This window comes from Arachis stenosperma, chromosome 10 (assembly GCF_014773155.1).
Source record: "Arachis stenosperma cultivar V10309 chromosome 10, arast.V10309.gnm1.PFL2, whole genome shotgun sequence".
In the NCBI taxonomy this organism is placed as follows: Eukaryota; Viridiplantae; Streptophyta; class Magnoliopsida; order Fabales; family Fabaceae; genus Arachis; species Arachis stenosperma.
The window spans coordinates 130,809,291-130,834,600 of NC_080386.1; the positions used below are offsets into that span (position 1 = coordinate 130,809,291).

Sequence of the window (25,310 nt, forward strand, 5' to 3'; positions counted from 1 at the left end):
TTTAAGCTGTACTTTTTCGTATTTCACATCAACAACATATTGTTGGCGATTTCACAGACCTTTTGGATGTGGTGTCATACTAGGAGGTTATGACAGAGATGGACCACAATTGTACATGGTTGAACCTTCTGGTGTTTCCTATGTTAGTGAACCTTTTGTTTTGTTGACAACTTCTGAAATTATATTTAGCAATACCTGAACTATTGAGGTTCCTTTGCTTTGCAGTTCCAGATACAGCTTTTCTACTAATTTGTTCTTCTTGCTATGTTCTAGAGATATTTTGGTGCTGCAATTGGGAAAGGCAGGCAGGCTGCAAAAACGTAAGGGAATTAACGTTAATCATAATTATTATATTCAATAATAAATGTAAAATTAAATTTTTCTTTTAATTGTTTTTCGTAGGGAGGTTATCCTCCTTTCAATTTCCATTGTTGGCTTTCTCTTGGCTTCTAGGGTATGTTTGGTTGAAGGGTAAATGATATAGAAAAACATTTGTGCTGTTTAATAACTACTACGTTGAGTTGCTATTTTATAGAATCTTGCTTTGTAAGTTTGATAGTAATTTACTGGGTTAATATTCAAAATCGTCCCGAAAAGGAAAGATCACGCGATCTCCATTTTCGTCCCTGAATGATTTTTTTAATCAAATTAGTTCTTGAATGATTTTTTTTTAAATCATGTTCATCCTTCCGTTAACTTCTCACGCTATGTTAACGATCTGCTAACCTGGAACGTGAAGTGGCAATACAAATTACACCTGGCATGCCGTGTGTTGCTGACGATATATGTTTAGCAAAATGTATCAATTTATTCCCTAAATCTCAATTAAATAAACCCTAATTCCCATCTTCCCATGAACATGATGCATTGCTTGAGTGTTGTTGCAGATCTAGCTGCTATTGAGGGAGGAGAAAATCGATTTCGATGCCATGATGGGAGCGGAAGTGGAGGTCCCAGTGGTGGATTACCGTCGCACTCACATGGTAGCTATGCTTCGAGCTCGTCCATGCAAAGAAGAAGGAAAAACGATGAGGAAACCTGTTGTTTTATCAACCACTGCAACTTTTTCTTCAGGTAAATAGTTTTATAGTTTAACTACTTCATACTTTATTGTATGTGCTTTCTCATTCACTGATCAAATCCCATTAAGATTTAATTACAAAAAATACCTTCCTTTTCTATCATTATGTTTTGGTCATTAACATCTTCAGTGTCTTATTTTCATGTTTTCTTTTTTCCCGAAGAAGATTGATGCCTTTTTATTAGAAACTGCATAACATAAGCAAGTGCAAAGTTTCAAGGTCCTCAAGTTTAGTGCAATTAGTTCCAACAGATTACTTGTATGCTTAGCAACCATTTTGCTACTATAAGATAGAACACATCCAGATTAGGATAAAAATTAAAAAGAGCAAACAGACACTCATTCTATGATTGGAACATTAACTGATTTAATGATACATGAAAATGTACAACTTGCTTCATTTACAATGTTGTCATTATTACATTTTAGCAAATATCTTATGTTTTTTTCATTTTGTGCATACTTTATAGGGAGCCAAGGAAAATACTCCTACCTTTAGCTTGGGCAGAGTTGAAGAGGGTGAATATGCAGTTGATTTTCATGCCCGGTTATCCCTGTTACAAACCTTCTCCGTCTGTGTCGCCATTTTGCATGGCACTTAACCATTATCTCAATGTAATTCACTGGAAATGCTTATGAGGGAGGAAGCAGAGCTTTTTATGCAATCAAAGGAGAAGAACAAGACTCTACCTTATGTAATGATGCCACCTTTTTCTCCTGTTGCACTGAGTATAACAAAAATGGGAATTACAGATTCTACATATCTAAAGTATAAAAAGAGTTAAGAGACAGAACAGAACAGAATGCAATGCTCCATGGGAGAAATTGAATTATTCTTTGTAGTAATTTAGTTTTATTTATTCTATAATCTGTAAAATGTAAATGGAATAGAGTTAATTTTGTCCACAAACTTGTATTATAATGGGATAGTTAAAACTTAGAAAGGAAAAAATGTGAAAATAGTAACCGTTTCTCTTTTGTAAATAGATGTCTGTAACTGAAAAAGCATGACATGTTTGCAAAATAACACAATAAAAATAAAACTTCATCAACGTTGCCTTTACTTTATTACCTTTTGTATCTGATTTGCCTTTATATTAAGACTTCTTTATATATGATGGTGTAAGTAATGCATAAATATATTTGATTAACAGGTGTATTCATAATCCAAGTTGCCATTTATAAACTCTACTTTCAGTTTACAAAAGTTTAACCATGATAATTGGAAACAAAAAATCCAGCAACCTAAAGCCAGCAACCTAAAGCCATCATACCACATTCACTTTCTCCTACTTGTACATATATGACATGCAAAGTAAAGCTCCTACTAAGATGACCATTATCAGACCAGCGAACATGAAACACATTAACATTTTGAGTACTCTGACTTCTGCTTCTAAACTACTTATTCTCCATGCTAATTTAACCTTCCAATTTTCATAATCAATCTCCAGTTCTACATCAGTTTTTAGGACCCCCTTTGGACCTTCTGCAACAACTACATGTTCATTTTCATCAACCCATTTAAAAAAATTGCAGTGGCTCCCCTTCTGAAAACATTGAATAAAAAAGTTAATCCCACATAAATGGTGAAAGCCAAGATGATGCTATCATTTATACAAAATTAAACTCACCCGGTATCTTGGACAAGTATGAAACAACCTATTTGAATTCTGTGATGTCCCAGATTTCTTAATCAAAGTTTTTAAACCGCAGAAACAGGTTTCCTCATCGTTTTTCCTTCTTTTTCGCATGGATGAGCCCGAAGCATAGCTACCATGTGAGTGCAACGGCAACCCACCACCGGAACCTCCACTTCCGCTTCCCATCGTGGCGCCGAAATCGATTTTCTCCTCCCTCAACAGCTGCTGGATCTGCAACAACACTCAAGCAATGCATTCATGTTCATGGGAAGATGGGAATTAGGGTTTATTTAATTGAGATTCAGGGACTAAATTGATACATTTTGCTAAACATATCTCGTTAGCAACACACGGCATGTCAGGTGTAATTCGTATTGCCACTTCACGTTCCAGGTCAACAGATCGTTAACGACAGCGTGAGAAAGTTAACGGAAGGACAAACGTGATTTAAAAAAATCATTCAGGGGCGCAAATGGAGATCGCGTGATTTTTCAGGGACGAATTTGAGTATTAACCCGTAATTTGCTGAAGGTAATCAAGTGGGAGGGTAGACCATCCCCTTTTTACCTTTTATTTTTATTATAAGTGTAAAATTTGTCAGACTGATCAAGTTTTGCATTGAGTACCAAATGCTAATACAGAATATCAGCCAATGGAAACTTTTAATCATTTACCTTAGTACCAGCAGAAGTAGCAGCTCCAGTTGCTCCAGTTGACTGCTGCTGAGCAAAGCCACTATGCTTATGGATTTCTACATGCAGCTCAGGAGCCTTGAAAAAAGATGTTAGTTATTGAGGTGGTCCAGTAATCAGCCAACCAGAGAATTTTACATGAGCATGTTATTAACGAAAAAGATAAAAACACATCACCAAGAAAGATAGCATACAAATAAAGAAAGTAATAAACCTCCAAAAGCACGGAAAGCTGGGAGAAATCCAACAAGGAACACCTCAAACAGTAACTCAATTACTTTGTGAACCAGATGAACAGACCCAATCCTTTACCTAAAACAAGTGTTAAAAAGAAATCATTGCAGTATTCTACCAGTATACATATTCTCAATCAACCACTGTGTTCAATATGATTTAAATTGAATATGTTGAGGATCCTAAGATTCATGAGTCAGGCATGTCTTTACAGAAGTATCCATAATCCAAAAGTCAACACACAGTCTCATACTATCATAGATAATTGCAGATTTCGGGATCATTTTACAAGATTCAACAGCAACTTAGTTTGTTTCAAAGTTTGGCAAACAAACCACAGCACCCAATATATGAGTATTTGCTCTCCAGGACTATAGATACACCATTGATGTAATATGACGCTTTCAGATATTATAAATGGATGGAAAAAAATGATTGAAAATAACAAAACTAAGATGCAAGAGGAAAAAAAATCAAATCTTCAAACACACTCTTTCTAGCTAATCTATGGTGGAATTGAAGGCGCAGAAATGAGTTCATCTTTCAAGAGAAGCCAATGGATATGTTTAGCACTATGCTACGTTTTCAAACTTGCTGTGAAATCCAGGCTTCATAGGTCATGAAGGGTATGACAACTTTCTCAGTGGCTTATCCTAGAAGATGGTTCGGTTAAAGTCAATGTTGATGGGAGTCTGAACAAGGAAACCAAGACTGGGGGTTGTGGTATCTTGACCCGATACCATGTGGGCATCTGTAAAGGGTCTTTTTCTTCAAACGCAGGAGAACTGGATAACTATTATTGAACTTCATGACACTTCCAACAAGTAAAGCAGATAAAATAGAAAGATAAACAAAATATTACAATGCAGTGAATACCTTGGCAGCCACTTCCAATGATTTGTGGTATAGTTCATTGCTAGGATCCTATATAGACAATGGAAAACCTTCATTATTCAAATCATTTTCATAAGCACATTACTCCCCAATCACATAGGAAAGTTAACCGAACAAAGAACGGACCTCATCAACAGCTTGCTGGAAGTACTCAGCTGCCTTATCGAAATAAACTTTCGCTTCATCACGGTCAGGAATTAAGAATGCTTGAGAGGTGTGAGCATTTCCAAGGCACCAGAGAGTATCATGCTTCTTTGGATTAACCACAAGAGCCTCCTCCAACTTCGAAATAGCATCTGCACCCCAGCGAGACATCCATAATCAAAGTTCAATACAAAGGTCCAAACGACATTCTTATCATTTACAAATTCAATTTAGTTGTGGCAAAGTAACATGAGTTAGACGGATATACTTTGATTCGGATCATGTAATCGCGAAAAAAAAAAAAACATTTATTCGCCAAAAAAAATGAGCAAAGAATTTACCTTCGGTCATTTTCTTAGTTTCGGGAAAAGTCTGAAATTGCGACAACTCTAACAAAGCTCCGCCCCATCTTGTCAAGTTCTACACATATTATCAGATGATAAACACACTAAAGGAGACAATTTTTTTTCATATAACTTACGGTCCTTAATTATCACAAGAATTGCAACCACATGTAAATAAACACATAAAAGACATTTCAAAGTTTTAATTAACAGAAAAATATTGAAAATTAGGAAGAAGAAGAAGAAGAGAACAACTGACGTCGGCATCGAGAGGGTTCTTGGCGTATTCAGCTTCGGCGGTTTTACGGGCGTGCTCGAAGAACAAAAGGCGATCGAACTCGTTCTGCTGCAAATCCATGGCGCCTCTCTCTCTGTCTCGCACTTGTGTTTTGTACTTGCTTAGTTAGGGTTTTGGGTTTTTCAGTGACTTATGTGCGTGTATGTGGTGAAGTCACAACCAAGTAAGGGAAAGATTCCTGTCGCTCTCGTCTGTTTTTGTTTATTTATTATTTTTCACGAGTGAGAAAAGTAGAAAAAAAAAAAAGATAGAGATCATCAAAATTTATTTTTTAAATTATTAATTAATTATTAATATTTAAAAATATAATATAAAATTTATTATTAAATTAAATAAGTTAAATTAATAGTTAAATAATAATAAAATAGTATAAAAAATTTAATTTTAATAGATATAAAAATATAATTTTTAAAATAATAAAATAATATTAAAAATATAATTTTGACCAATTTAAAAAATAAAATTTGATATATGTTTGTTACTATTTAGATCTACCTTAATTAATTTATATCTAATCTATATTTTAAAATTTAAGCTAATAATTTTCTCACATTGTTATTCTACAAAGAAAACCTTTCATGAGAGATAGACAGTTTTAAATTTAACAAGAGATTTTACACATAATTTAAAATTGTGATCACATTATTTTCTAAAAACCATCTCATTTAAATTAGTACTAAAAATAAAATAATTTAAATTATTTTCTAAATGAGGCATGTATTTTTTGAAAATTTTATTTTATGTGCAAATAAATTAAAATTAAAAAGTAATAACTTAAACAAATAATAATAATTTATGATTTAATAGAGTAATCAGTAAATAACTTAAAATTTAAAAAATAATAAACTAAACAAATAACTTAAAATTTAAAAAATAACCAACTAACTAAAATAATTTTAAATTAAAAAAATAACAACCTAAGTAAAATAATTTAGGTAAATAACTTAAATTTAAAAAGTAACAACCTCTTTTAAATTATATTTTTTATTTTTTTGTTTTAAAAGGACATTTTATTACTGTTCTCAAATTTAAACTCTTGTTATTTTGTTTTCGAAGTTGTTGAAATTATTATTAAACAAACGTCCTAATTTTAAAATAATTTATAAATAACTTTGTTTAAATTAGTTCAATAATATTAAGATTTAAATATCTAACTACGTTGTTAATAAACTCGAAAACTAAATCTTTATCGATATCTAACAATCTATCCGAATAATTTATATAATTTTTTTAAATTAGTTCAATAATATTAATATTTAAATATTTAACTACCCTGCTAAAGTGCTAATAAACTCAAAAACTAAATCTTTATTATTATCTAACAATCTAACCAAATAATCTATTAATTTATAAATAAAATTACAAAATTTTTTTAATAACAACATTTAAGCAAATAATCTCAAAACTCAAATACGAGCGCCAGATCAGCAAAAAGTCTCTCCATTTATGTTCGATCTAAAAAAAGATTATTTTAAATTTAAAAAGTAACAAGTCCAAATAGATATTATTTGCATTTAATAATAAATGTACAAATAGAATAATCTTCTCTAACTAAAGCTTGACAATATTAAACTTTAGTCCAATTTAAAAACCTTTTTTAATAATCAACGTATCTAATCTTATTTAATTTAAAAAATTTAGATTTTTTTTTAAATTTCTCATAACTAAAGCTTGACAATATTAAACTTTAGTCCAATTAAAAACCTTTTTTAATAATCAAGTATCTAATCTTATTTTAATTTAAAAAATTTAGATATTATTTTTTTAAATTTTCTCATATTTAAGATATGACTCAAATTATATACTCTATAAATTTTAGATAATTTTTTTTCAAAATTTTTAAAATTTTAAGATGATTCATGATAAATGCTAATAATTTCTCTTTATTCTTACTTTACTCTTTTTTAAACTATTTGTCTTTCAATCACATTGGTGATAATCATCTTTTGTATTTCCTTATGGAAACATTATTATTTTATAATAATAAAATAATATCTATCTTTGAAAAAAAAATGATTCCATCATCCTAATAATTTTAAATATTTTTTTTAGGCCTTTTGAATTTAAATGTGACTCATATTCGATGTCCACTACTTTAAAAAATGTACATAAAAAATCAGTGAAGTGTAAAAAATTATAATTTTACATATATGACATTGGAATCAAAAACTTAATAATTGATTCAAAAATCTATCATAATTTTATATTAGTTTAAAAATATTATCTAATGAATACAAATTATACTAAGATTTACGATAATATAATACCATCTAAGAATACACAATATGTGTCTTAAATTATAAATTATTTTTTTGCAAACTAATGCATCTTTTATTCGTTCTTTTAATCTACTTTGCATCATTTGATCAATCTTTTAATATATATATATATATATATGTGTGGTGTGTGTGGTATAATTTTAGTAGTATCAACAGACATTGTCAATGCTCATTGTACTTAAAAAAGATCAAAAGGCAAATGTTTTCTATTTATATATGCATATGCAATTTTTTTGTTTTGGTAAACTGGTAGTATACTTTATAGTAAACGAGTGAAAAACTATTTTAAATCGTTGGAATCAAAACTTATATTTATTGACATTTATGAGATAAGCATTTTTCATTTCTTTAATCTGTTTTTTATTTTATTTTTATTTTATTTTTTGCATATGAAATAGTAACATTGCTTTTAAAATAGTATTTGTGAGGTGATTTATTTACTCAAATTTAATTCTAAAGTTGTTTATCGCTTTTCAGAGTTCAGATTTTATCTTCATATTATTTAAACTTTTAATACTGTACACATTAGAATAAAAAATAAATAATAATTAATAGAATTATTGTATATATATTTGTACACTCTGTGTTATTTTATATAATTTTTAGTATATATTTTAAATTTTAATATATATTCTATATAAATAATTTATTTGATAATTAATTTAATAGATATTTTATAATTTATTATTGTAATTTATTTAATTGTGTTTAAAGTGAGACAGAGTGAGAGTTAAAACCCTCGTTATATGTACACTTTGAAATCTTCTAAAATTTATATTAAAACTTCTAAAATTTATAAATTATTTGAGATAAACTCTCAAATTGTTTCGCCATGAGTAATACTATATATTTGTCTTTTTATAAATTAAGGGCCGTTTTACATAAGTTTCTCTTTTCAACTTTTAACTTATGAAAATGTATAGTATTAATGTATAGTACAATTTTTAAAGTCAAATTACAGTTTTTTAAAAAGTTATTTTAGTGCTTATAAAGAAGTTAAAAAAAATTATTTTTCTCATAATAAAAAGTTTTTTTTATCATTCTTCTCTTAAAATAAGCACTTTTAGAACTAAAAAACTAAACACAAAATAACTTATTTATAAGTTACTTTTAATATAAGTATTTATTGTCTAAGCTATTTTTTCAAAAAGAGCTTAATTAAGCTGTTTACCCAAATTGAACCTAAGTCTAATTAGTTAAATAATAAAATTTAGAATAATATTAATTATAACTAATATTTATTATCTTAAACTAATTTAGTTAGTCACAAAAAAAGAAAAAAAAAAACTAACTTGGTTAGACTTGGTTCATAAATAGAGAAGTGGAAAGTGACTAGCCTTGTTTTGGTTTTGATTTCATCATTTCAACCAATTATCATTAATCTTTTTATTCTGCTATATTTTGCTTGACTTATTGTCAATGTGACAATGTAGCATTCCCCGAAACTGATCGGTAGGTATTTCAACTGCTGTCCAAATAACACAGTGATAATTTAGTTTACTTTATTGTTCTCATTTCTCAGGCTTATAGTGATAGAATATAATCAAAAGCTATAATCCTCATTCAGAAATAAACTTTTAGTGTACCATTAAACTTATTGGTTTATACCTTAAACATTCCCATTTCAAACATCTATGATCTAACACATTGCTCTTGGTGGCTCTGGATTGAAATGAACCATATCATGCTTGGGTTTTCAGTACTCATGCATTTTCATGCTTTAGATTGAATGCCATGATTGAATCACTATGGGATAAGAGAATTAGTGTAGCAGTGTTGAATGGACTAGGTTTGATGTGCATGCTAATATTGTGTTTTTACCCATTTCCTTATGTGTATAGTGGCCAGTTAAAGATCAATATTCATTTCTAGTTTATTTTTCTTTGCAGTGTGTATGGAGAACCTATTCCTGTTAAGAAACTTGCTGAGCGCGTGGCTAATTATGTGCACCTTTGCACACTGTACTTTTTAAGCTGTACTTTTCGTATTTCACATCAACAACATATTGTTGGCGATTTCACAGACCTTTTGGATGTGGTGTCATACTAGGAGGTTATGACAGAGATGGACCACAATTGTACATGGTTGAACCTTCTGGTGTTTCCTATGTTAGTGAACCTTTTGTTTTGTTGACAACTTCTGAAATTATATTTAGCAATACCTGAACTATTGAGGTTCCTTTGCTTTGCAGTTCCAGATACAGCTTTTCTACTAATTTGTTCTTCTTGCTATGTTCTAGAGATATTTTGGTGCTGCAATTGGGAAAGGCAGGCAGGCTGCAAAAACGTAAGGGAATTAACGTTAATCATAATTATTATATTCAATAATAAATGTAAAATTAAATTTTTCTTTTAATTGTTTTTCGTAGGGAGGTTATCCTCCTTTCAATTTCCATTGTTGGCTTTCTCTTGGCTTCTAGGGTATGTTTGGTTGAAGGGTAAATGATATAGAAAAACATTTGTGCTGTTTAATAACTACTACGTTGAGTTGCTATTTTATAGAATCTTGCTTTGTAAGTTTGATAGTAATTTACTGGGTTAATATTCAAAATCGTCCCGAAAAGGAAAGATCACGCGATCTCCATTTTCGTCCCTGAATGATTTTTTTAATCAAATTAGTTCTTGAATGATTTTTTTTTAAATCATGTTCATCCTTCCGTTAACTTTCTCACGCTATGTTAACGATCTGCTAACCTGGAACGTGAAGTGGCAATACAAATTACACCTGGCATGCCGTGTGTGTTGCTGACGATATATGTTTAGCAAAATGTATCAATTTATTCCCTAAATCTCAATTAAATAAACCCTAATTCCCATCTTCCCATGAACATGATGCATTGCTTGAGTGTTGTTGCAGATCTAGCTGCTATTGAGGGAGGAGAAAATCGATTTCGATGCCATGATGGGAGCGGAAGTGGAGGTCCCAGTGGTGGATTACCGTCGCACTCACATGGTAGCTATGCTTCGAGCTCGTCCATGCAAAGAAGAAGGAAAAACGATGAGGAAACCTGTTGTTTTATCAACCACTGCAACTTTTTCTTCAGGTAAATAGTTTTATAGTTTAACTACTTCATACTTTATTGTATGTGCTTTCTCATTCACTGATCAAATCCCATTAAGATTTAATTACAAAAAATACCTTCCTTTTCTATCATTATGTTTGGTCATTAACATCTTCAGTGTCTTATTTTCATGTTTTCTTTTTTCCCGAAGATTGATGCCTTTTTATTAGAAACTGCATAACATAAGCAAGTGCAAAGTTTCAAGGTCCTCAAGTTTAGTGCAATTAGTTCCAACAGATTACTTGTATGCTTAGCAACCATTTTGCTACTATAAGATAGAACACATCCAGATTAGGATAAAAATTAAAAAGAGCAAACAGACACTCATTCTATGATTGGAACATTAACTGATTTAATGATACATGAAAATGTACAACTTGCTTCATTTACAATGTTGTCATTATTACATTTTAGCAAATATCTTATGTTTTTTTCATTTTGTGCATACTTTATAGGGAGCCAAGGAAAATACTCCTACCTTTAGCTTGGGCAGAGTTGAAGAGGGTGAATATGCAGTTGATTTTCATGCCCGGTTATCCCTGTTACAAACCTTCTCCGTCTGTGTCGCCATTTTGCATGGCACTTAACCATTATCTCAATGTAATTCACTGGAAATGCTTATGAGGGAGGAAGCAGAGCTTTTTATGCAATCAAAGGAGAAGAACAAGACTCTACCTTATGTAATGATGCCACCTTTTTCTCCTGTTGCACTGAGTATAACAAAAATGGGAATTACAGATTCTACATATCTAAAGTATAAAAAGAGTTAAGAGACAGAACAGAACAGAATGCAATGCTCCATGGGAGAAATTGAATTATTCTTTGTAGTAATTTAGTTTTATTTATTCTATAATCTGTAAAATGTAAATGGAATAGAGTTAATTTTGTCCACAAACTTGTATTATAATGGGATAGTAAAACTTAGAAAGGAAAAATGTGAAAATAGTAACCGTTTCTCTTTTGTAAATAGATGTCTGTAACTGAAAAAGCATGACATGTTTGCAAAATAACACAATAAAAATAAAACTTCATCAACGTTGCCTTTACTTTATTACCTTTTGTATCTGATTTGCCTTTATATTAAGACTTCTTTATATATGATGGTGTAAGTAATGCATAAATATATTTGATTAACAGGTGTATTCATAATCCAAGTTGCCATTTATAAACTCTACTTTCAGTTTACAAAAGTTTAACCATGATAATTGGAAACAAAAAATCCAGCAACCTAAAGCCAGCAACCTAAAGCCATCATACCACATTCACTTTCTCCTACTTGTACATATATGACATGCAAAGTAAAGCTCCTACTAAGATGACCATTATCAGACCAGCGAACATGAAACACATTAACATTTTGAGTACTCTGACTTCTGCTTCTAAACTACTTATTCTCCATGCTAATTTAACCTTCCAATTTTCATAATCAATCTCCAGTTCTACATCAGTTTTTAGGACCCCCTTTGGACCTTCTGCAACAACTACATGTTCATTTTCATCAACCCATTTAAAAAAATTGCAGTGGCTCCCCTTCTGAAAACATTGAATAAAAAGTTAATCCCACATAAATGGTGAAAGCCAAGATGATGCTATCATTTATACAAAATTAAACTCACCCGGTATCTTGGACAAGTATGAAACAACCTATTTGAATTCTTTTCCTCATCGTTTTTCCTTTTTTTCGCATGGATGAGCCCGAAGCATAGCTACCATGTGAGTGCAACGGCAACCCACCACCGGAACCTCCACTTCCCTTCCCATCGTGGCGCGAAATCGATTTTCTCCTCCCTCAACAGCTGCTGGATCTGCAACAACACTCAAGCAATGCATTCATGTTCATGGGAAGATGGGAATTAGGGTTTATTTAATGAGATTCAGGGACTAAATTGATACATTTTGCTAAACATATCTCGTTAGCAACACACGGCATGTCAGGTGTAATTCGTATTGCCACTTACGTTCCAGGTCAAACAGATCGTTAACGACAGCGTGAGAAAGTTAACGGAAGGACAAACGTGATTTAAAAAAATCATTCAGGGGCGCAAATGGAGATCGCGTGATTTTTCAGGGACGAATTTGAGTATTAACCGTAATTTGCTGAAGGTAATCAAGTGGAGGGTAGACATCCCTTTTTACCTTTTATTTTTATTATAAGTGTAAAATTTGTCAGACTGATCAAGTTTTGCATTGAGTACCAAATGCTAATACAGAATATCAGCCAATGGAAACTTTTAATCATTTACCTTAGTACCAGCAGAAGTAGCAGCTCCAGTTGCTCCAGTGACTGCTGCTGAGCAAAGCCACTATGCTATGGATTTCTACATGCAGCTCAGGAGCCTTGAAAAAAGATGTTAGTTATGAGGTGGTCCAGTAATCAGCCAACCAGAGAATTTTACATGAGCATGTTATTAACGAAAAAGATAAAAACACATCACCAAGAAAGATAGCATACAAATAAAGAAAGTAATAAACCTCCAAAAGCACGGAAAGCTGGGAGAAATCCAACAAGGAACACCTCAAACAGTAACTCAATTACTTTGTGAACCAGATGAACAGACCCAATCCTTTACCTAAAACAAGTGTTAAAAAGAAATCATTGCAGTATTCTACCAGTATACATATTCTCAATCAACCACTGTGTCAATATGATTTAAATTGAATATGTTGAGGATCCTAAGATTCATGAGTCAGGCATGTCTTTACAGAAGTATCCATAATCCAAAAGTCAACACACAGTCTCATACTATCATAGATAATTGCAGATTTCGGGATCATTTACAAGATTCAACAGCAACTTAGTTGTTCAAAGTTTGGCAAACAAACCACAGCACCAATATATGAGTATTTGCTCTCCAGGACTATAGATACACATTGATGAATATGACGCTTTCAGATATTATAAATGGATGGAAAAAAATTTGAAAATAACAAAACTAAGATGCAAGAGGAAAAATCAAATCTCAAACACACTCTTTCTAGCTAATCTATGGTGGAATTGAAGGCGCAGAAATGAGTTCATCTTTCAAGAGAAGCCAATGGATATTTAGCACTATGCTCGTTTTCAAACTTGCTGTGAAATCCAGGCTTCATAGGTCGAAGGGTATGACAACTTCTCAGTGGCTTATCCTAGAAGATGGTTCGGTTAAAGTCAATGTTGATGGGCTTTCTAGCTATCTATGGTGGAATTGAAGGCGCAGAAATGAGTTCATCTTTCAAGAGAAGCCAATGGATATGTTTAGCACTATGCTACGTTTCAAACTTGCTGTAAATCCAGGCTTCATAGGTCATGAAGGGTATGACAACTTCTCAGTGGCTTATCCTAGAAGATGGTTCGGTTAAAGTCAATGTTGATGGGAGTCTGAACAAGGAAACCAAGACTGGGGTTGTGGTATCTTGACCCGATACCATGTGGGCATCTGTAAAGGGTCTTTTTCTTCAAACGCAGGAGAACTGGATAACTATTATTGAACTTCATGACACTTCCAACAAGTAAAGCAGATAAAATAGAAAGATAAACAAATATTACAATGCAGTGAATACCTTGGCAGCCACTTCCAATGATTTGTGGTATAGTCCATTGCTAGGATCCTATATAGACAATGGAAAACCTTCATTATTCAAATCATTTTCATAAGCACATTACTCCCCAATCACATAGGAAAGTTAACCGAACAAAGAACGGACCTCATCAACAGCTTGCTGGAAGTACTCAGCTGCCTTATCGAAATAAACTTTCGCTTCATCACGGTCAGGAATTAAGAATGCTTGAGAGGTGTGAGCATTTCCAAGGCACCAGAGAGTATCATGCTTCTTTGGATTAACCACAAGAGCCTCCTCCAACTTCGAAATAGCATCTGCACCCCAGCGAGACATCCATAATCAAAGTTCAATACAAAGGTCCAAACGACATTCTTATCATTTACAAATTCAATTTAGTTGTGGCAAAGTAACATGAGTTAGACGGATATACTTTGATTCGGATAATGTAATCGGGAAAAAAAAATCATTTATAGGCCAAAAAAATGAGCAAAGAATTCACCTTCGATCATTTTCTTAGCTTCGGGAAGAGTCTGAAATTGTGACAACTCTAACAAAGCCCCGCCCCATCTTGTCAAGTTCTACACATATTATCAGATGATAAAAACACTAAAGCAGACAGTTTTTTTTTTCATATAACTTACGGTCCTTAATTATCACAAGAATTGCAACCACATCTAAATAAACACATAAAAGACATTTCAAAGTTTTAATTAACAGAAAAATATTGAAAATTAAGAAGACGAAGAAGAGAACAACCGACGTCGGCATCGAGAGGGTTCTTGGCGTATCCGGCTTCGGCGGTTTTACGGGCGTGCTCGTATAACAAAAGGTGATCGAAGTCGTTCTGCTGCAAAATCCATGGCGCCTGCTTAGGGTTTTGGGTTTTTCAGTGACCTGTGTATGCGTCTGTATGTGGTGATGGATCCTTTCAATTCAATTGTTAAAAAAAATTGTGAGCGTTAAGTATAATTTTTAATTTTTAATTTTTTTATTTTATTTACAAAATTAATAATAAAAAATTATACTTTATTTTTTTAACTATTAAAAAAATGAAAAAATCCATTTTGGTGGAGTCACAACTCACAACCAAGCAAGGGAAAGATTCCTCTCGCTTTCGTCTGTTTTTGTTTATTTATTATTTTTTTGAGAGAAAAAAATAAAAAAATTGCTAGAAATTATTAGAATTTATTTTAATTATTAATATTTAAAAAAATATATAATATAAAATATATTATATATTATTAAATTAATAATTAAATTATAACAAAAATAATAAATTTTAGAAGTCTTTAATCTTCTTCAAAAAGTTAAAAGGCTATGCTACATATGGATTTTTAAGAATCAAATTATTTTAATTAAAGCTGTTGATAAAGTAAAAAATAAGATTGATTTGTGTTTTTATTACTGCTTATTTTTTGTTTCTTAAATTTGTGAAAAAAAATCAAATATGTGACAATGAAATTTACATATAATAACATTTAAAAATTTTATGGTAATTACGATTATTTTAACATTTTATTGATTTTTTTACTTTAAAGGATATATTTTCATATTTTTAGTGGATATTGTAATTTTTAAAAAATTTAATAATCAAACCAATCGTTAATTTCTATTTTTACATCAAAATTTGATGAAAAATTAAATAAATCTATTTATATTAATATTATTATTTAATAAAAATATAAGTAGAAAGAGAGTTGAATTATTTATAAATATTTTTTAAAAATTTATGAATTAATAATTTTTTTTTTTACTAAAGATAGGAGACTCGAACCCGCAACTTTTTAATTGAGTATGTGGAGACTATATCATTTGAGCTATAACTCATTAGCATGAATTAATAATACTTATTAAGTATTTAAAATTGTATGCAATGAAATATATTGAAATTTAGTTGATGTGATTATTTAATTATAAATTAAAACAACTTTTTGGATCACCGAAATTGAGATAAAATATTTGAAACATATGAGTTATTTTAACAACCAAGAATCATTTTAGTACCAACTATGAGATTGAGAGATTCCAAAAGTTACAAGAAACTGAGAAAGACTTGTGAATCTTTTAGGGCTTTGTCTTTGGTGGGGAAAGTATTTTTCGGACCTTGATGGACCATATAAAAATATTCCAAATGAATGGCTGAGATTGCATCTGTATTAAACCTTTAGAAATATCAACTTGACTTAAAATTAATGTTTTGCAAACCGACCTCAGTATGTCTGGTTTAACCAATTTTATAATGACCGGTTTTTTTAAACAATTTTTTTTTTTGTCACATGGGCCACACCTACAATCCACTCAAACAAAAAGTCTAAGCTTAATTACTACTCCTATCCAATATATCACTTATGCCCTCTAAAACTTCATCTTCTACCTTTTCAAAGTTCTCATATGCATAAGTTTTGGAAAAACTAAGATAAAAAAATCTAAAAAATATAAGTACTACTATAAAATATTCGTCAATTATTCAATATATTTAATTTAAATACAAATAAAACATGAATAATGTATCATACAACAATTCATAACAGAAAAAGTAAATATTAAAATAATAATAATAATAATAATTCATTATAGTAATTAGAATACTAATAGCAGCCGAAGATAAACAAAATTCTGGCATTGAGATCCTGGGTTGAGTCAAGTTTCCAATCCGAATAGAAATTCGGATCAAAGGTTGATGGATTGCATGATTTCGGCGCTCAAATCGAGGGTAAACCTGCTGGAAAATTCTCCTCCCGTGGCCGAGTTTTTCAGCAATGAACACGCCGAGTCAACTCAGTTGATGTTTGAAAACTCGCTCTGTTCATGGCAGCCAACTTCGCAATCCTCGAAGCTGCATTTGAGAACAAAACGGAGCTGAAGAGGTTCTGCGTAGTTGATTTCGATATAGGCCACGGAAAACAGTACGCGAGCCTTCTACTCGCGCTCTCTGCGCGTGGAAGAACCCCGCCGGCCATGGTAAGGATCGTGGTGGTGGCGGACACCGGCGGCCAAGAAGAGAGATTAAAATCTGTGGGCGAAATGCTAGCAAGACAGGCAGAGAGGTTTAGGATCGGATTCGAGTTCAAAATCATTCAGGTCACTCAGCGATTCTCCGAGTTGACCCGCGAATTGCTTGGATGCGATGCGGATGAGTTTCTAGCTGTGAACTTCGCTTTCAAATTTAACTGAATCCCGGACGAGATCGTGTCCACAGAGAATCCACGCGACGAGCTCCTGAGGCGCATGAAGTCACTCTCACCGTTAACAGGAAATAAACGCGAACAGAAAATAAACGCGAACACGATGCCGTTTTTGAAGCGCCTGGAAAAAACCTCACGTTATTTTTCATTATTTGTGAACCGAACTCTATACTTTTCATTAATTTTTTTTATTACCTGGTCCATTAAGGTCTAGAAGATACTTTCCCCACCGAAGAAAGCTCCATCTTTTAGAAGACAGTATTTTTGAGATATTTACAAAGTTTATATGTACAAATGAATATTTTTTAAAGGCAAATAAACATAATAAACAATATTATAGAGATAGAAATATACATAATCCGATCTAGTTTAAAGATTCGGCATGGATTCAAATATTTTGGGAGTTTATTTGGTATGATTTTAGATTTTACTAATTTAGAATTGAATAAGAGTCTCAAAAATAGATTCGACCATTATTTAAGGTCGAATTCGGGTCAAAATAAATCTAACTTCGCTCAATTCATGTATACTTTAAGAAGATTTAAAAAATAAATATGTTTTAAATTAATTCTAATATTATATTATATTAATTATAAGTTTATTGTTTTGTTTTTAATCACATTAAATGAATTAAAAAATAAATTAAAAAAACATAAAATTAAAATTTATAGATAAATTTAAATTTAAATATGAATATTAATTTTACGACAATAAATATATATTTTTTTTATAAATAAATGTATTATAATTTTTTAACATAAAATTTATTAAGATATAGACTTTATCAATTTAGACAGTATAATTTAAAGTCAAATAAAAATCTTAAAAATAGACCTAATAATCATTTAAGATAGAATCCGAATCAAAGCAATCCAACTTCATCTTACCTCTATCTATCTATCTATATATATATATATATATACCCGTAATACGAAATAATGATTGAGATTTGAGAAGGTGTACTCGCGATATATACTGGTGTTGCTCCAAATGCATTATGCATACATCTAGTTTTTAAGAAAAAAATAAAATAGGTACAAATAGATACTATTTGTATTTAATCTTCTCTAAGTAAAGTTTTGACAATATTAAACTTTAGTCCAATTTAAAAACTTATTTTTTTAAATTTTTTCATATTTAAGATATAATTCAAACCATATAATTTACAAATTTTAGATAATTTTTATATTTAATATTTCATTATTCTAGTAACTTTAAATATTATTTCTTCAATTTTTTTTGGGATAAGTACGATTTTGGTTACTAAAGTTTTGTGACAGAATTGAAATCGTCCCTCTTGTAATTTTAGATTTAAAATCGTTCTTTTAATTTTTTTTAGACAAAAATACTCTCATCACTACCAACATAATTACCTCATTCACCACCACCACCACCAACTGCCACTCCACCACCATTATCAATATCATCATCATCATCATCATCAACATAATTAAATTCAAAATTATAAGAGGGACGATTTCGATTCTGACCCTCAATGTTAGGGACCAAAACAATACTTATCCCAATTTTTTTATATGTGACTCATATTATATACTTTATTAAATTAAAAATTTTAAATATTTTTTTTTTCTTTTAAGCCTTTTAAGATTTAGATGTGACTCAAATTCGATGTCTCACTACTTTAAAAAATTTACATAAAAAATTAGTGAAGTATAAAAATTATAATTTTACATATGACATTGGAGAAATTAAAAAACTTAATAATTGATTCAAAAATTTATCATGATTTTAAAGTAGTTTAAAAATATTATCTAATGAATACAAATTAAAATTATACTAAGATTTACGAAAAATATATATTTTTTCATATGAAATAGTAACATTGCTTTTAAAATAGTATTTATGAGGTGATTTATTTACTCAAATTCAATTTCTAAAATTGTTTATCGCTTTTCAGAGTTCGGATTTTTTTTATATTATTTAAACTTTTTAATACAATACACAGTAGAATAAAAAATAAATAACAATTAATAAAATTATTGTATATATATTTGTACATTCTGTGTTATTTTATATATTTTTAGTATATATTTTGAATTTTAATATATATTTTATTTGATAATTAATTTAATAGACTTTTTTTGTATATTATATTATTGTAATTTATTTAATTGTATTTTAAAGTGAACAGAGTTAAAATCCTCATTTATATGTACACTTTGAAATCTTCTAAAATTTATATTAAAACTTCTAAAATTTATAAGTTCTTGAGATAAACTCTAAAATTGTTTTGCCATCTTTAATTACATTATTTTTTTGGCTGTGTTTAATCAGTGCATTACTGATTAGATAATATTATATATTTATTTTTTTATTAATTAAGTTAAATAAAATAAAATTTAAAATAATAATAATTATAATTAATTTTTATTATTTTAAATTAATTTAATTGAATTTAATTAATAAAAAGTTTTAAATGTAATTTTCTGTGAAATATTAAGTCTAAAACACAATTTTGCTTTGCGCGCAAGACAAGCCCGAGAAGCAAAGAAAACATCTGAAAAAGCGAATTTCGAAGAAGAAGATCAAAATCAAGTAAGCGATGAGCAGCATCGGAACAGGTTACGATCTATCGGTCACTACTTTCTCACCTGATGGCCGCGTTTTCCAGATCGAGTACGCCGCCAAGGCCGTCGACAATAGCGGGTAAACCCTTCTCGAATAATGGGTCACTGAAATCATCGATTTTAGGTCAGGGTTTTGGGGAAAAGGGGATTAGTAAACAATTGTTCGTTGGTTAGCTTGCTTTTCTTACTCTGTTTAGTAGTGGGTTTTAGCTTTTCTTTTTTTTTTTTTTTGTTTCTGGAGTAATTGAATGATGGTAGATTTTTTACTTCTACTTTTGGTTTTGAATAACTTTTTGTGTGTAATGCGAGCTTTCAAGTGCAACATTGTTGTTGCAGGACTGTTATAGGGATCAAATGCAAGGATGGCATTGTGTTGGTAGGTTATTCTGATTTAATATTTCTACTCCTTTTTGTTTCTGTCTTCCCTAACAAATATAAAATAATTAAAAAAAACTTGGTTTTGGTTTTAGGGCGTGGAGAAACTTATTGCTTCGAAAATGATGTTACCGGGTTCTAATCGGAGAATACACTCGGTTCATCGCCACTCTGGCATGGTACTAAGTTATTTATAATTCCAATTTTATACTATTTTGCACAGCTTGCTAGTATGTTACTATTGTTTTGTTGCTACTCCCCCCGCCCCTCCTTTTCTTCAATAAAAGAAATCTAATGACAATAAATGGTTTACAAAAAGTAGAAATTGCTGACTTGCTGGGTAGCTCGTATTGTAGTGTTGTGATTAGTGCAGTGGAGCATATAGGATTTAAGAAGTTATTGAAGGAGAACATGTGAATTGAGTGTGAGAAGTGAAAGAAGTATGGGTAATGTCTGTATGAAAAATGTTTGAAACGACCATATAGGGATGCCTTTTTGTTTTGGCCATATAGGGATGCCTTTTATGTTCAATTAATTGGAAGTATTAGAAAGTTGTGGAGATCATAGAACTAAGTTATAATGTTGTGTTGATAGGGACACCTTCATGTGATTTATTTTTATTATTATTGTTTTATGGGGAAAATATTGTTGTGTTGATAGGGATACCTTCATGCGTTTTGTTTTCATTGTTACTGTTTTATGGGGATAATATCAGTCACTTCATTACTGTTGCGTTGATGTTTTTGAACCTTTTCTTATGTCTGCATGAATCTTCTTCCAATTTTAGGCTGTGGCAGGGTTAGCAGCTGACGGTAGGCAAATTGTTGCGAGGACCAAGTCTGAAGCAACTAACTATGACAGGTTTATTAGATTATCCTGAAATATCGCAACAAAGTCCACCCTGCCCTTTTATTCATTTTTTCTGATGCATTTGCTTAAGTGTATTGTCTATATTGACTAAGATTGGATTGGATGTGTTATTGCTATTGAACACAAATGAACTAATTGGAAATTTAAATCACCGGAAAGTGACTAAGCCTTGTTTTGATTTTGATTTCAACCAATTATCATTAATCTTTTTATTCTGCTATATTTTGCTTGACTTGTTGTCAATGTGACAATGTAGGATTCCCTGAAACTGATCGGTAGGTATTTAAACTGCTGTCCAAATAACACAGTGATAATTTAGTTTACTTTATTGTTCTTATTTCTCAGGCTTATAGTGATAGAATATAATCAAAAGCTAAAATCCTCATTCAGAAAGAAACTTTTAGTGGACCATTAAAATTATTGGTTTATTCCTTAAAACATTCGCCATTTCAAACATCTATGATCTAACACATTGCTGTTGGTGGCTCTGGATTGAAATGAACCATATCATGCTTGGGTTTTCAGTACTTGTGCATTTTCATGCTTTAGATTGAATGTCATGATTGAATCACAACGGGATAAGAGAATTAGTGTAGTAGTATTGAATGGACTAGGTTTGATGTGCATGCTAATATTGTGTTTTTACCCATTTCCTTATGTGTATAGTGCCCAGTTAAAGATCAATATCTTTCCGTTACATAATATTCATTTCTAGCTTATTTTTCTTTGCAGTGTGTATGGAGAACCTATTCCTGTTAAGGAACTTGCTGAACGCGTGGCTAGTTATGTGCACCTTTGCACACTGTACTGGTGGCTCAGGTTTAGTGAAACTGATTCGCATTACTATTTTAAGCTGTACTTTTTCGTATTTTTTACATCAATAACATTGTTGGCGATTTCACAGACCTTTTGGATGTGGCGTCATACTAGGAGGTTATGACAGAGATGGACCACAATTGTACATGGTTGAACCTTCTGGTGTTTCCTATGTTAGTGAACCTTTTGTTTTGTTGACAACTTCTGAAATTATATTTAGCAATACCTGAACTATTGAGGTTCCTTTTCTTTGCAGTTCCACATACAGCTTTTCTACTAATTTGTTCTTGTTGCTATGTTCTAGAGATATTTTGGTGCTGCAATTGGGAAAGGCAGGCAGGCTGCAAAAACGTAAGGGAATTAATGTTAATCATAATTATTATATTCAATAATAAATCTAAAATTAAATTTTCCTTTTAATTGTTTTTGGTAGGGAGGTTATCCTCCTTTCAATTTCCATTGTTGGCTTTCTCTTGGCTTTTAGGGTATGTTTGGTTGAAGGGTAAATGATATAGAAAACATTTGTGCTGTTTAATAACTACTACGTTGAGTTGCTATTATATAGAATCTTGCTTTGTGAAGTTTGAAGTAATTTGCTGAAGGTAATCAAGTGGGAGGGTAAACTGTCCCTTTTATTTTTATTATAAGTGTAAAATTTGTCATATGCTGCAATATTTTCCGTCCTCTCTTTGTACTTTGGTGTGTACTGTTTGAGTTGAATAAACATAAATGCAAGAAAATACTAATGTGAATTAGAATTTTACTCCCTTATGGTTTTGAACATTGTTCCCCATGCAAAATCTCGTCAACTGTTGTTTGAAGGATTCCCTTCTGGCATCTTCATCCCAAATCCCGAATACTGAAAATAGAAGATTTGTGATCAAATTTAAATTTTAATTAGGTTGTATTAAAAAGATTCATTACAGCGTGTTCAAGTGGTAATGGAAGTATGAACAGCATCTGTGTTTTTTGCCTTTGTAGTTTAAATTCAATTTGGCCTTTGGGCTTAACTTGAATCAGCCTTTTGGAATATGGTGGGTGTTTCTTATTTTTTTTTGCTATCAGCCAGGAAGGCTTGATCAGTGTATGAGGATTCTGTCATTGTGCAGTCTTGGTGTCTGGGGAGGGTATAAAATGTAGATGTTTGAATTTGGTTTGTGTGTATATGTGGTCGACGATTATTTTGTGTACACGCTGCAATGTAATCTCTGTTTCTCTGTGTATATAAGGTGTAAAATATATTATATCTAAGTAAATAAGGAAGTTTAGATATTGAATAGAGCATTTGAATTTTGCTATTCTTGCAATATTTCTTTTATTTTTTATGATGGGTTGTAATTGTTTTTTTCAGCCTTGGCTATATTTGGTTCATGTTATAACCTTCGAAGATCTCACCTTGTTTTCTTTCTTGATCTGATTCAATTGTTCATGAGATAGACAACTTATATTCTGTAAGATATTAAATTATCTTGTTAATTATTGGCAGAGAGATTGAGAAGCTAAAGCTTACTGATATGACTTGCCGTCAAGGGGTTATTGAAGTAGCCAAGATGTAAGTACCGTGATTATTAAATATAGTATGTATAATTTGTGCTTAGTTTTTTATTTAGATGAATTGCCTTCTGTCTCTGATGTGTTCATTGATGTGAGCATTTTAGTACTTCAGCTTTTGTCAAGCATTGACAATAATTTTCTTTCTTCATTGTGTTGGAACCAAAGTGCAATAGAACCAAACTTAGTATGGATAAATTGTATTTTCCCAATAAAGAAATCTGATCAAATCAGTGATTTATCATGTAATTGCTGTTTTTTTAATGAACAAAAGCTACAACTCTGAAAGTCATTTTTTAAAAGTTCGGAAAACCCCTTGCATCTTTTAGAATCATGAAGAATTTTTCAACCCTCAGTTGAAAGGAGTAAAATTGAATATTTTCGAAACTGCTACTACGGGGAACTTAATCTTTTACATGTATTGAGCTATAGAGATTGCATATGGTAAAACTTCCCCTTTTTGCTACGAATTGTTTTAGTAGTCAGTATTCTACTCCATAATGAGTGAAGGATGTTTATTCTAGACATACTATTCTTTCTCCAAGTCAATGTCTTGATATGGATTGTTATTTACAACCATCTTTGTTATTTCTCTTCGCCAAACAGTATTTATGGAGTTCATGATGAGGCAAAGGATAAAGACTTTGAACTTGAAATGAGTTGGGTGTGTGATGAATCAAATCGCCAACATCAAAAGGTAAGGTTCAGCAGTATGTATGCATACTTTGTAACTTGCTGTAATTTTTGGGTTTGATTATTTTGATCTCCTGTCTGCCATTTTCTTCTCAAAGTTCTAATCCTTGGGATGTACTTTTTGTCCCCTCCATACTCTTTCTGCGTGTACTTTTGTCCATTTTCTCTTTTTCTACTGTTGAGGGGTTGAATTTGATGTCTTTCTTTCAAACACTTGCATCACCATCCATATTTACCGTGATCTAACTAATGATATGCTCTTATGTAAACCTGTTGAAAGATTTATAGGTGGATATACTTATCTACCAACGGATTGCTTTTACTCGGCTGGGTGCTTTAATTATTATTTTTCAACTGATTAGTGATTGGCTGTTCTCTACCATAGCATTTTCCTTTTGTTTATTTTGTTAGCTTACATGCCTCTGAATTGATCATGTGCAGGTCCCCGATGAGCTTCTAGAAGAAGCTAAGGCAGCAGCCAAAGCTGCTCTTGAAGAAATGGATGCTGATTAGTCCGATTAAAATATTTATTTAGTTCGACAGATGTATTTCTGTAACTTACTATTTGAGCAGTTGGAACTTTTAAAGGAAATGTAATGCATTTAACCGTTGGATTTTGTATGCTTGATGCCTTGATTATTAAACGACCAGTTCCTAGGGATAAATCTTCTGAAGAAGTGCTTTAGATTGTGGCCTTCGGTTGTTGATTTGTTGTTTGTATTGTGTCTTCCTGGCCCATGTTTACTCAACTTACCATCAGTTTCTCTTTTATATATGTAGGAATGCATTTCTCTTCTTGACACAGTTTTAGGGTGGGATTGAGAACGTGTTTTCCATTGCAACACACTGGTCTGCATAGGGTGGATTGAATCCAAGTTTGCGCTTTCCACTGAGTGCAAGACACATTGAACGGCACCATGAAGCGTAATTGTCTTCTTAGTGCAGCTGTGAGATGAGCACCAACCCTGGATGCTTATAAGGAATCGCTGAGTGTGTCAGATTGCATTTGAGTAGGTGAAGGT

General features: G+C 31.3%; 3 protein-coding genes and 1 long non-coding RNA gene across 7 annotated transcripts; 1 reads left to right on the plus strand and 3 right to left on the minus strand.

Annotated features, from left to right (window-relative positions):
* Positions 1–32: 32 nt before the first annotated feature.
* LOC130955729 (mitochondrial import receptor subunit TOM20-like) lies at positions 33–5,507 on the minus strand. 2 transcript variants are annotated; one of them, XM_057882671.1, is made up of 7 exons: positions 5,292–5,507; positions 5,030–5,108; positions 4,671–4,840; positions 4,527–4,574; positions 3,399–3,494; positions 2,716–2,955; positions 2,239–2,631 (listed from the first exon to the last, which is right to left on the minus strand). In XM_057882671.1, the coding sequence occupies exons 1-7, from the start codon at positions 5,388–5,390 to the stop codon at positions 2,371–2,373; spliced, it is 993 nt and encodes a 330-aa protein (XP_057738654.1). In that variant the 5' UTR covers positions 5,391–5,507; the 3' UTR covers positions 2,239–2,370. The 2 variants fall into 2 exon arrangements, with proteins under 2 accessions (XP_057738655.1, XP_057738654.1); XM_057882672.1 differs by lacking the exons at positions 2,239–2,631; positions 2,716–2,955 and adding an exon at positions 33–310.
* Positions 5,508–11,810: 6,303 nt separating this feature from the next.
* Positions 11,811–12,328, minus strand: LOC130954518 (uncharacterized). The gene is made up of 2 exons (XR_009076331.1): positions 12,287–12,328; positions 11,811–12,203 (listed from the first exon to the last, which is right to left on the minus strand). It is a non-coding gene; the product is annotated as an uncharacterized LOC130954518 (long non-coding RNA).
* A 614-nt stretch (positions 12,329–12,942) lies between these two features.
* LOC130954517 (mitochondrial import receptor subunit TOM20-like) lies at positions 12,943–15,163 on the minus strand. Of its 3 annotated transcripts, none has more exons than XR_009076330.1 (6): positions 14,971–15,142; positions 14,710–14,788; positions 14,355–14,524; positions 14,211–14,258; positions 13,143–13,240; positions 12,943–13,007 (listed from the first exon to the last, which is right to left on the minus strand). XR_009076330.1 is itself a non-coding variant. In XM_057881270.1 (5 exons), exons 1-5 carry the CDS (start codon positions 14,976–14,978, stop codon positions 13,199–13,201), a joined length of 351 nt encoding a protein of 116 aa, XP_057737253.1. In that variant the 5' UTR covers positions 14,979–15,163; the 3' UTR covers positions 13,042–13,198. The 3 variants fall into 3 exon arrangements, 1 of the variants encoding a protein (XP_057737253.1); XR_009076329.1 differs by having other exon boundaries at positions 12,979–13,007; positions 14,967–15,163; XM_057881270.1 differs by lacking the exon at positions 12,943–13,007 and having other exon boundaries at positions 13,042–13,240; positions 14,967–15,163.
* Positions 15,164–19,863: 4,700 nt separating this feature from the next.
* Positions 19,864–25,092, plus strand: LOC130957606 (proteasome subunit alpha type-3). Its single transcript, XM_057884455.1, has 10 exons — positions 19,864–20,062; positions 20,320–20,359; positions 20,454–20,537; positions 21,146–21,219; positions 21,961–22,047; positions 22,133–22,217; positions 22,349–22,395; positions 23,531–23,596; positions 24,202–24,292; positions 24,730–25,092. The coding sequence occupies exons 1-10, from the start codon at positions 19,959–19,961 to the stop codon at positions 24,799–24,801; spliced, it is 750 nt and encodes a 249-aa protein (XP_057740438.1). The 5' UTR covers positions 19,864–19,958; the 3' UTR covers positions 24,802–25,092.
* Positions 25,093–25,310: the final 218 nt, after the last annotated feature.